The sequence below is a fragment of the Bos taurus genome, chromosome 8 (genome assembly GCF_002263795.3).
Source record: "Bos taurus isolate L1 Dominette 01449 registration number 42190680 breed Hereford chromosome 8, ARS-UCD2.0, whole genome shotgun sequence".
Taxonomy (NCBI): domain Eukaryota; kingdom Metazoa; phylum Chordata; class Mammalia; order Artiodactyla; family Bovidae; genus Bos; species Bos taurus.
In genome coordinates this window covers 61,101,592-61,114,093 of record NC_037335.1, presented here as the reverse complement: position 1 = coordinate 61,114,093, position 12,502 = coordinate 61,101,592, and the positions used below count along the sequence as shown (strand labels likewise).

Sequence of the window (12,502 nt, the reverse complement as noted above, 5' to 3'; positions counted from 1 at the left end):
CCTCACTGAAATTTTTCACCCACCTTATTTTCTCTTGTTTTGAATGGTTCAGACCCAAAGCTCACAAAATATATTTCAACCCATTTAATTTTTAATTGATAGTTTGTAACATTTTCTTTGAAATGTAGGCATCATCACAGATCCCAGGGACTGTGATAGTGTGAAGAGCTAACAATACAGAACCCATAGAGATTTAATCCCGTACTTTCTTTGTAATTTACATTTCTGAATAGGCAATACATTTAAAGTTCTATAACAAAGCAAACAAAACAATCATGCTATGAAAAGTCTCCTTCCCCTTTGCCTCCATTTGTTTAGTTTCTACCTCCCTAAATGGGTACCACTCTAAATATTTCTCATGTTGCCTTCCATATGGCTCCGTATGAGAAACACACACACACACACACACACACACACACACACACACACATCAGTTCAGTTCAGTCCAGTCGCTCAGTTGTGTCCTACTCTTTGCAACCCCATTGACTGCAGCACGTTAGGCCTCCCTGACCATCACCAACTCTCAGAGCTTGCTCAAACTCATGTCCATCAAGTCAGTGATACCATCCAACCATCTCATCCTCTGTTGTCCCCTTCTTCTCCTGCCTTCTATCTTTCTCAGCATCAGGGTCTTTTCCAATGAGTCAGTTCTTCACATTAAGTGGCCAAAGTATTGGAGCTTCAGCTTCAGCATCAGTCCTTCCAATGAATATTCAGGACTGATTTCCTTTAGGACAGACTGGTTTGAACTCCTTGCAGTCCAATGGACTCTCAAGAGTCTTCTCCAACACCACAGTTCAAAAGCATCAATTCTTCGGCGCTCAGCTTCCTTTATAGTCCAACTCTCACATCCATATGTGACTGCTGGAAAAACCGTAGCTTTGACTAGACAGACCTTTGTTGGGAAAGTAATGTCTCTGCTTTTAAATATGCTGTCTAGGTTGGTCATAACTTTTCTTCCAAGGAACAAGCATCTTTTAATTTCATGGCTGCAGTCACCATCTGCAGTGATTTCGGAGCCCAAGAAAATAAAGTCTGTCACTGTTTCCATTGTTTCTCCATCTATTTGCCATGAAGTGATGGAACCATGGTTCCACCACCATGATCTTAGTTTTCTGAATGTTGGATTTTAAGCCAGCTTTTTCACTCTCCTCTTTCACTTTCCTCAAGAGGCTTTTTAGCACTTCACTTCCTGCCATAAGGGTGGTGACATCTGCATATTTGAGGTTATTGATATTTCTCCCGGCAATCTTGATTCCAGTTTGTGCTTCATGCAGCTCGGCATTTCACATGATGTATTCTGCATATAAGTTAAAGTTAAATATATAAATATATATATACACACACAAACACAGACAGTCATATATATATACACACACATACATACACACACAATGCATGTAAAGTCTTATTTTCTTCCTTTTTTACACAAAAGATTCTGTGCTGAATCTTATTTATTTATTTTTCATTTAATGATGTATCTTGAAAATCTTTCTGTATCACTTCACAGAGGAAGTCCTCTTTCCTTTTTGCTGCTGCACAGAATTCTACTGTGTGAGCATGCTATGACTTATTTAACCAGTTCCTAAAACAAATTCTTGGGTTGTTTCCCGTCTTTTGCTACTAGGACTTTGTATATGTATCTCTTCCTATATGTGTAAGTCTAACTGTAAAATAAATTCCCAGAGGTGCAATTGCTCTATCAAAGAGAACTTGCATTTGTGATCTTGATTTTGTTGTTCGGTCACTGAGTTGTGTCTGACTGTTTGCGACTTCATGGACTGCAGCATGCCAGGCTTCCCTGTCCTTCACCGTCTCCTGGAGTTTGCTCAGATTCCTGTCCATTGAGTTGGTGATGCTATCTAACCATAAGCTATGAGCCATGCTGTGCTAGGCTCAGGATGGGTCAGGATGGGTCATAGTGGAGTGTTCTGACAAAATGTGGACCACTGGAGGAGGGAATGGCAAAGCACTCCAGTATTCCTGTCACGAGAGCCCCACGGGATCTTGATAGATTTTATCAAATTGTCCACCATGGGTGTGTGACGAGTAGACTCCCATCAGAACTGTGTGAGAGCATGTGTTTCCCTACGGCCTTCCTAACACTGTGTTTTATTGGCTGGTCACATGATATGATGCCAAATGTCCCAGGTAAGGGCCCCAGCTCTGGGACAAAACTGATCCAAGGGAACCTTCAGTGCAGGAGAGGCAGTGGTGCCTGGTGATTAAGCCTCTGAGTCAACCTGAGTTCCAATCCTCAGGCAAATCAGTTTACTTTTTTAGGTCTCAATTTTCTCATCTGCAAAATGGGGGAAATAATACCATCTGCATTGGTTTTATTGTGAGGATTAACTGCAATGATGCATGCTTCACACAGGGCCTGGCGTGTGGCTGTGGGAAGCTGGCTCTGGCCTAACCAGTTGGGTGACCTTGGCAAAGAACCCCTCCCCATCTGAGCTCCTGTGTCCTCTCTCATCAGGGAAGGAGGTGGGCTTGTGTGTCTCCCAGACCCTCTTCCCAATCCAGGGTCTGGCCTGTCTTGCCCAGCAGCTTGTGGGACCCACACTCACCCCTCCTCTCTCATACTCATCAAAGGTATTCAGGAGTCTCCTGTGCCGAACGGCCACTCACTGCCAGGCAGAGATTTCCTCCGGAAGCAGATGCGGGGAGACCTGTTCACGCAACAGCAGCTGGAGGTGCTGGACCGCGTGTTTGAGAGGCAGCACTACTCGGACATCTTCACCACCGCAGAGCCCATCAAGCCCGAGCAGGTATGACCCCGACTTGCTGCCTCCAACATCCGCCACCCGTATGCAGGCCTAGGTGACGCACTCAAAGGCATCTGGCGGGGTGTGGGTGAGAGTGCCAGGTTTTACTCAGAGCCATACCTGGCCAGTGGCGGCCTCCAGGATGTCTGGAGGACGCATCTGGGGCTCTTGCGATTGCTGGCCCTGATGCCTGGTCTCTTGGGCCCAGCGGGGGTGTTCTGTGTCTGGTTGCTCTGCCATTGCTGAGTGGTGCTGTGCTTACCTGGGGCTCTTCACACAGGGTGGTGTAATGATCTCCTGAGCCACTTGAGGTGGTCTTGGGTCATTATCCTGTGAGTCAGGATGCAGGTGGAAATACGTAAGCATCGTATGGCCATAAACCCGGTGATGATGGCACTGGCGTGTCCCCCACCGTCAGCCCTCTTGTCACATTGCCCTGTCATGCTTTTAGAATTGAATCCAAGAGTCTGGAGATGAAGAAGTGTTTCACTGGACAGACTCACAGCTGCGTCATTTGCAAGAGAGGGAAGAAAGCAGGATGATCCCTTGCTAGCATCCGCCTGCTCTAACCTGGGCTGAGAAGCAGTCACTGCCTGTGGCTGCAGAGAACGGAGGGACCAGAAAGGCTCTGCCCAGGGAGAGGCTCTCGGGACCTGGATAAGGTTTCCCCTGAGTACCAGATTCGATTCAGGCGACTGTTTCCTGGTGCCCCGTATGTGACAAGCCCTGGGCTGGAGACCTCACAGGCACAGGTGGCTCAGACTTGACTCCTGCGTGCTGAGAGCTCCCATCCGCTGGGTGAGATGCAGGGGCCTGAGAGTAGTGACTTCCCCGGCACTTGCTGGCTGGTCCTGGTGGTGAAGACTAACCTGCTGAGCTTCCTCTGCAGGCTAATGAGAGGATGGCTGCTGAAGTTTTCCCAAAGAGTTGCCCCAAACAGTGTAGGCTGCAGGACAGGCTGCCGTGGAGAGAGGAGGTGCCGGAGGGGACCTTGGACGGGGAGGGGTGAGCAAGGCTCCAGGGACCACCATACTGTGACAGTCTGGCTGTCTTTGTGTGGTTCCTAGGAGGGCACTCACAGACCATCTAGCTACTTTGTTTTCAGATGGGGAAACTGGGGCCTAGTGAGGCGAAGAGGCTTGGCCTAAGGTCACCCAACAAGTCTGGGCTTCCCTGGTGGTTCAGATGGTAAAGAATCTGCCTGCAGTTGCAGAAGACCTGAGTTCAATCCGAGGGTGGAGAAGTTTCCCTGGAGGAGAGAATGAATACCCACTCCAGTATTCTTGCCAGGAGAATTCCGTGGACAGAGGAGCCTGCCCATGGGGTCGCAAAGAGTCAGACATGACTGAGCGACTTTCATTCATGCACTCACTCACCCAACAAGTTATGTATTCACTTAACAAACACTGATGAGTGTTTATTATATGCAAGGCACAGAGCCAGTCACTAGGTACATAAGTGAACAAGACAGGCTTGGACCTGCCCTCAGGAAGACTGCAGATGTGTGGAAGAATCACAATAAAGAAGGATTACTCAGAGGGTCACGGATGACAGATGTGCTAGGCACTGATGAGGAGACGTCTGAGGTTCTCTAAAGGCAGAAAGCAGGTGCTGATCCAACCTGGAGGCCACAGTGGCTTCCGCTGAGCCCTGAAGGGACCTGGTTGGGAGAACTGACTGGCAGAGGGAGTAAGAGTATAAAGACCCTGAGGCCAGAGGAAGTGTGGCAGGAGTGAGGAAGGAAAGAAAGTGTGGCTGGGCTTCAGGGAGGGGCTAGGGGAAGGTAGGAGAGGCTGGGTAGCCGGGCCTGGTCTCATAGACGGTGCTCAGCGTTTCCGTCTTTCTCCTGCAGTTGAGTGACACCTCCTCCAGGAATCACACGGTCATAGGTGCAGGTCAGAGCTAGTCTCACACACTCTAGGCCCTGGGCTCTAGGGAGAAGTGTCTGTTTCCATCACAGGCAGCCTGTCCCACTGCTCAGAGCCCTTCAGAGAGATGGCTGAAGCTGCATTCCATCTGACTCCATAAGGAGAAAGCAAAGGGACTCAGCTTGGAACCTTCCTTGGAGGAAGCCCACATTTCTCTCCAGAATCTGGGAGAAAAGTTATCTTGTAACCTTTGACAATATTACGAAATTTTAGAGCCAGTAGGGCTCTAAAAAGAAGCAAGCTATCAATCTCCTCATTTCTTAGAGGCCCACAGAAAGGATAGGGTTTGTCTGACCTCTGCACAAAATCTCTGGCATTTCTACTAAGCTCTTACTTACTTAATTCAGACATTAGGTGTCAGGGATCATGTTTCCCTCTGTGTTTCATGTGATTCTCATGGAAACACAGAATCTAATCCTAGTTCATTCAGCTTGGAATGCCCTAGAAGCCCAGGCAGACTATAGGGCTTCATGCTTTGGAGGAGTCCATCCATGTATCCATTTACTCACTTGCTCAGACGCTCATTTGCTCATTTATCCAGCATATATCTTACATGGTAGCTGTGACCCTGGCACAGTGCTGGGCACCCAGAGGCAGGAGGGCGGGATGAATCAGACGTCAGCTCAGCCCCCAGCCTCACAGGGGCAATGTGATGTGGATTCAGAACCTGCAAGGCGAGGGAGAAAGTTCTGTGGACCCTGATGAACAGAGACGTTGCCTCCGCAGGGGGCACAGGGAGGAAGGATGTTAGGGAGGAAGTGACACCAGGGGACAGGTCAACAGGGCTGTGTGGAGATGCGCCTTGAAGGAGAAACCCTGTTCCTAGCAGTCTGGCCTCTCAGTGTCCTTCATAATGGCACGGACACACTGCGGGCCTGACTCTGATTGTGTGGGCTCTGAGGCAGGGCCTGCCTGCGGGATAATGACTAACTCAGTGCTTTCTGGTTAATCTGCTTCACCTTCCCGTAATGGGCCGTAATGAGGAGAGATAGGAGGTGAGACCACGGGGCTGCGGGTATGCACACAGGCACTGGACTATGAATGACGTACCCTCGCTCTGCACTCCCAGTCACTCTGGATAAATGTTGGCTGAGCAAGGGGCCACAGGCTGGGAAGGGACACGTGTCAAGGGTACAGGTTTCTCATACCTGCGGGCAGCCTGGCCTCGTGAGCCGCAGTGGTCAGGAGGGGGTCCAGAGCTCTGGCCACCAAGACCAGCCCCTCTTCCAAATGTGAGCTGATCTGGTCTCCAGGGTCTAGTGGCAGCTCGCGGGGGAAGATGAACATTTACTGGCCTTGGAGTTGGGAGTGTCTGACTCCAGTCCAGCCTCTGTCCAGCTGGGCAAGTCACTTTTACTGCAGACCTCAGTTTCTGTACCTGGGACAGTAGAGAGTGTGATTTTGACATCAACCTAGCACAGCCCAGCAGTAGTGGCAGTGATCTTCCTGTCTATGCATGATCCTCTACAGTTTCCAGAGATCTTTCACATCCATCCTCTCATCCGACTCTCCATGTAAATGCCTGCTACACAGGCTGGGCAAGATTTGTGAGCCCATTTTACAGGCTGGAACATTTGTTTTCAGACCATTCACCCCCTTTTCAGGCTTCTGGGATTTGTCGAGGCTGCAGAGCTGGACTCTGACCTCAAGATCTTTTGTCTACCTTGGACAAGACAGATATATGGGCCTCCGTGTCCCCAAACAGTTCTAGGAGCCAGTTTTCTGATTTTCTGGTTTTCAGAACTGGCCTTTTGCAGCCAGAGTCCGCTGGTCATTCTTAGAACCCTCAGACTCTTGCCAGAGGCTTGGGTGGTCAAATCCTCCTTAATCTCCCTGCCTCCAACTGCTATGGGAAGAGCATACTTCTTCAGGGCCAGGATGGGGTCCTGCCTGTCACTTCCACAAGCTCAGAGTCCACCCTCACCTGGCTGCTCTTCCTGCCAAGATCTGTCCTGGGTGGAAGCATCCATGCTTCTTCCTTTTATATAGGAACTTAGCAAAACCTTGTCCCTGGGTAGAATGGGTTAATGTATACACACTCCTAGGACAATGAAACACTTCCTTTTCAAAATGGTTATTGAAAAAGCAATTCTGTTTTTCCTTCATGTGGAGTGAGTAAAAATCACCTTGGAGGAGAAGAGAAAAAAAAAAAAAGAAGCGCGGTCGGGTGGTATGTGCGTGTGTGTGTGTGTTTTGAACAGTGGAATGTGTTTCAGTAAAACTCACGTTGACGCTGTCATGGGTGCCACGCTGCTGGCGGGAGCTGGTCCCTCCTCCGGCCACGGCAGGAAGGCCACCCCCCGAGCACAGCCTGCCGTATTTACTCTCGGCAGACTATTAACCAACACTAGGCTATTAATCTGGCTTTTGAGCCTTCACTAAAGCCCATAAAAGCTCACAGTTGTCAAATGGAGTTCATTTTAATTTCCTTTCAATCACAGTAAATTATTCAGGTGATAAATCAGCTGGAGCAGCCTCCTGGCTGTAATAGAAACCCTAATTCCTGGCTAATTATCCAGCCCATTGCTGCCAACAGATCAATACGGGCGCAAAATGGAACGGGCCCAGGGCCCTCCCTCCCATTGGGCCAGAGACAGGAAGACAGCTGGGGAAGGGGGATGTGCTGCTGACCTCCCAGGAAGTTCAAAGGTTGCAGGGGGTTAAACTGGGAGAAGTCCTGTCCCTTGCTAACAGAGAAGCCACCAGGAATGCCTCCTGCTCCCATCAGCTGCTTTGGCCTCTGCTCAGTGGCATTTCTCCAGGCTGGTGGGCCTGGGGCTGAGTGTTGCCTGCTTTTATGGGCATCCTCTTCCTGGGAAGGGGTTGGTTTTGTGTTTCTGAGCAGGAGTGGGCTGGGTCATCAGCTGGGTCATCTCCCTAAGTCAGGAAAAGAGCTGGGGACTGTGAGGAAATGATGAGGTGGCAGACATGTTTTCTTTCTTCAGGGAATTCCGGGAGGAGAGCAGGTAGGGAGAGAAGCGGGACAGGAGACAGGTGTGCCAGGCTTAGAATGGGGAAAGGCTTCCTGGAGGAGGTGTCTTTCATGCTGTGCCTTGAGGGATGGGCAGAATGCAGCTCTGTGGAGAAGGTAGAGTAGGTTGAAGAGGGCATTCTAGGCAGAAGGAGCAGTACGGATGAAGGCGTAGAGGGTGGAAGTACAGCAGGGAACTGCAGGCCAGGCTAAGTGGTTGGAATATGGGCTGAGTGAAAGAAAGTCAGAGACACCAGGGCTGGAGAAGCAGGATGTACACCCCAAAGGGCTGGCAGGTGGCAGTGAGGAGGCCTGGCTTTGCTTTGGAGACAGTGGGTCCCAAAGAGCCCGGAGTCTGAGGCTTGGGCTAGTCTGCTCTCCTGGAAGCAAACTTCCGTGGAGCTCCTGAATCTTGCCCTGGTCCTGCTGCACTGGTGGCTTTCTCTTCCTGAAGCTCATCCTTATATAATAGCCCTTGTGGTTTCCCACTGCTCAAAATCTAAATCCCAGCTTTTTATCTTCATCCCGGCCCTTCACCATCCCCATGGCCCTCTGCTTGCCTGCACAATGCTCTGCTGGAGCCAGGCCTGACCCCTCACTGCTCCACATGGGTTGGGCTCCCCATATGCGAGGGGGCCATGGACGATGGCTGGTGTGTGTGTGTGTGTGTGTGTGTGAATGTATGCCCAAGTGTGGGAACCCCAGGGATGGCTCTGAGCTTGGAGTGAGGCAGGGACTTCAGTTATTATTCTTTCTTGGTGCTGTTATTCTCTAAACTCCTGCTCACAGTTTCCCTGGATGGAACATTCTTTCAGTCTGTTTCTAAATCTATGCTGTTCAGGCCCAGCAGGAGTCCTGCCTGCCCTGGGAGCCCTTCACTGACCCACTTAGTCCAGGCTGTCTTGCCTCTTGTTTGAGCTCATAAATGTACCGGGTTCTAATCATTACTGTTAATAATTGTTGTATTCATTGCTTACCAGGGACCTGGCTCTAGTCTGAGGAGAATTCTCCCAGCCCCATCTCATTACAAAGTCACAAAACTCCTATTATCCCCATTGTGCAGACAGGATGGCTGAGGCTTGGTGAGATCAGTTCAGTGACTTAGCCACAGGGACACAGTAAGTGTGGAGCCAAGTTGGAAGCCAGGTCCAGAGTTCACACTGGTAGCCACTGGATTCCCCACAGTTAAACACAATCAGGCTGCCCATGGACTCTTCCAGGCAGGCAGTGTCCTAGAGACACAGCCGGGGGGTCCAATCTACTCACCCTGGAGCTCTGCAGGAATCAGGAAGTGCTGGGGCTGCCGGCGAACCAACATGGTCTCTGGAGGCCTGAGCCGAAGTTGGGGCAGTGACTGTCCCCCTCTGCTCTGAACTAGCTGTGCTCCTCTCACTTTGCACTGCAGGGCTGTGCTCAGGGCCAGGCTCCTCCACTGCAGACAGAATAGAATTTATTCAGAAGACAAGGCTGAAAGTCATTCCTCGAACCAGGATTGAAAGAGACACGTGTACCCCAGTGTTCATTGAAGCACTGTTTACAATAGCTAGGACATGGAAGCAACCTAGATGTCCATCTGCAGACAGACGGATGGATGAGGAAGTTGTGGTACATATACACAATGGAATATTACCCAGATATAAAAAAGAACGCATTTGAGTCAGTTCTAATGAGGTGGATGAAACTGGAGCCTGTTTTACAGAGTGAAGTAAGTCAGAAAGAAAGAAAAACACCAATATAGTATATTAACACATATATATGAAATTTAGAAAGATGATAGTGACAACCCTATATGCAAGACAGCAAAAGAGACACAGATGTAAAGAACAGACTTTTGAACTCTGTGGGAGAAGGGAGGGTGGGATGATTTGAGAGAACTGCATTGAAACATGTATATTACTGTATGTAAAATAGATGGCCAGTCCAAGTTTGGTGCATGAAACAGGGCACTCAAAGCCAATGCACTGGGACAACCCAGAGGGATGGGATGGGGAGGGAGGTGGGAGGTGGGTTTGGGACAGGGGGACACGTGTACACCCGTGGCTGATTCATGTCAGTATATGGCAAAAACCACCACAATATTGTAAAGTAATTGACCTCCAATTAAAATAAATAAATTAATTTAAAAAAAAGAAAGCCTTTCCTTGAAGGGATGACTGGAGAAATTGGGACTGTTTGGTCTAAAGAAGGGAAGATTTAGGGGTGTGAGTGGGGAAGGAGACAGGCTTAAGAGAACTTTCTAATAGCCCAAGCTTTCTCATAGTGGAGTGGGCCTCCTTGTGAAGTAGTGAGCATCCCATCACTGGAGGCATAAAAGGAGAATCATATATTCTGTATTAGAAGTTTAAGAATCCACCGAGGACTTGATCAGTTAAAAGTCAGGGTCCTTCCAACTTGAGAGAATGATTCTAGCGTAAGAAGAGTGAGATGGTCTGATGGGAAGAGGGGAAGGGACAGGAGAGGCAACAGAAGGAGACCTTTCATGCTGCAGCGTGGCAGGGACACTGAGGGCAGTTCCCTCAGGGTCCTCACTAGGGTAGGCAGAGAGGCCTGAGTCACAGGGGCTGTGACTCAGAGCCGCAAAGGACTGGAGACTGCAAGGTCTTGGGAGACCATTGATGAGCCCAGCTCCTCCAGTGCATAGAACAGGGCTGGGGTTCCTGGTGAGACACCAGGACCAGGCATCTAGACACCAGGGGCTGCTGCTGTCCTCACCGCCCGCAAGCAGCGCCCAGCGTCCTCTGCCCAGAGGTTCAGGGCCAGACCCCGAGGAGGTAGGCAGTGGAGAGGATGATTAAACAGACCTGTATCCTGCCCACAGGGGCCACCACCTGCAGGGGGTCTGGCAGAGTGTGAGGCATAATTGAAGATAAAGGAATTGCTCGCTAAAAAATCCCAACCACCTCTCACACAGCACTTGCTCACATCAACTATGAGACAGAGTATATACAGTATAGTCTTCATTTGGCAGATGAACAATTAAGTAACATGCCCCAAGTGATGTAGCTGGCAAGAAGCCACATTGTCCAATCTCTGCTTTTTGTGGGTGTAGACTGTCTTCTGAAGTCAACCCCCTGACCTCTGCAAGTGTAGATAGCTCCTGAATGCTCGACTGATTTCATTCAGCAAATATTTATGCAGCACCTGTTCTGTGCCAAGTACTGTGCTAAGTTCTGGGGTCCCAGCAGCCACAAAGACAGTTATGGTCCCCAGAATTTACCAATAGCAATGGAGAAACAGATTTTAACAAAATAATTATGCCAGCAAAAGCAGTGTACTATTACCAATAATTACAGAGGGTGACGAGCATGGAGAACAGACAGATTAGGGTGTGCTGAGAGGAAAGAGTGGGACCTCATTGAGATGGGAGGTCAGGAATGTCTGTCTGAGAATTGCACCTTTGAGCTCAAGGTAGGGAAGGGTGGTGGGAATAGTGTCTCAGGCAGAGGGAACAGCCCCATGAAGGTCTGAGGCTGGGAAGACTTTGGGCTTTCATGGTGGCCTGCTCTTAGACCAGTCACTTCTCTCTGGGTCATGGTTTCTGCCTTTGGGGTGGGAGGTTAGACTGACTCATCCTGAGATCTATTCTAGCTCTAACATTCTGTAAGAGATCAAACAAATTGGGAATTCATCTCTTATTTTTATTTTGACTTGTTTACATTTTTTTTCTTCCTGTCTGTTCTGCTCTTTTAAATGACAGGCAAATTCTGTGTGTGTGGGGTTTAAAGATTATAAGTGAATTGTCAAAGAGCTGCCAGTGCCTCGCTGGGTTGCTCTTTCATTCATTTATTCATTCTTTCATCCAAGAAATTTTTACAGATGTGCCACGTTAGTGACATTGACCGCCTGCACTGTGCTGTGTGGCATAGAGTAACGGCAGTAGATGCAACCTCAGTTCTCTGATGGGTTGAGAATAGTTGTCATTCAGTTTGCTCAGCTTTATTTCTTGTTGCAAATATGGGCGTGATGACACTTTTTAAAGCATCAGCAGAAGTCAGATGGCAATAGAAAATATCTTCAAATGTTAAGAGATAATAACAATTGACCTGTTTTCAGATAAATGATCATTTAATAGTGAAGGAACACATTTTCAGACAAAAAGAGAGTTTACCGCTAATACACTCTTGGTGAGCTGCTAAACAATGTACTTCAGTAACAAGGATATGAGAGACTTCTGGTTTGGGCTCTGATGTATAAAGAGCCTGGGAGTCACCACTCCCATATTTGCAACAAGAAATAAAGCTGAGCAAACTGAATGACAACGACTATTCTCTCCCCATCAGAGAATTAAGGTTGTAGGGCAAGCAGCTACTGCAAAATTTGGAAAGACAATACAGAGAGTTACAGCTGAGATCTACCAGATTAACATAAAACCTCATGCTAAAGGCCTATTTACCTCAGTTTCTGTACTCAGTACTGTTGCGTCCAGCTTTCAACAAAAAGTTAGGCAAGAAAAAAAAAAAAAAAAAAACGGACTGAAGAGATAAAGAAAGCATCAGAACCAGACTCAGCCATTAGAGTTTAGAATTTGACAGATGGCACAGGTTTTAGAATCATTAGATAGGGATTTAAAAAAAATATTTCTTTGGTTGCGTCAGGTCTTAATTGCATCACGCAGGATCTTTTGTTGAGGTGCACAGGCTCAGTTGTTGCAGTGTGTGGGCTTAATTGTTTTGTGGCATGTGAGATCTTAGTTCCCCAACCAGGGGTTAAACCCACATACCCTGCATTGCAAGCTGGATTCTTAACCCCTGGGCCACCAGGAAAGTCCCTAGAAAGGGAATTTAAAATAACTATGATTGATATGTTAAGGGATTTACTGGAAAAATGATACAGCA

General features: G+C 48.4%; 1 protein-coding gene across 3 annotated transcripts in view; it reads left to right on the top strand.

Moving 5' to 3' along the window:
• Nucleotides 1–12,502, top strand: part of PAX5 (paired box 5) — a 182,106-nt gene that overhangs the window by 64,129 nt on the left and 105,475 nt on the right. For all 3 annotated transcript variants that reach the window (XM_005210162.5, XM_059889473.1, XM_059889475.1), the window contains exon 6: nt 2,596–2,771. In XM_005210162.5, coding sequence (XP_005210219.1) covers nt 2,596–2,771 — 176 coding nt within the window. The remainder of the gene's footprint in view (nt 1–2,595; nt 2,772–12,502) is intronic.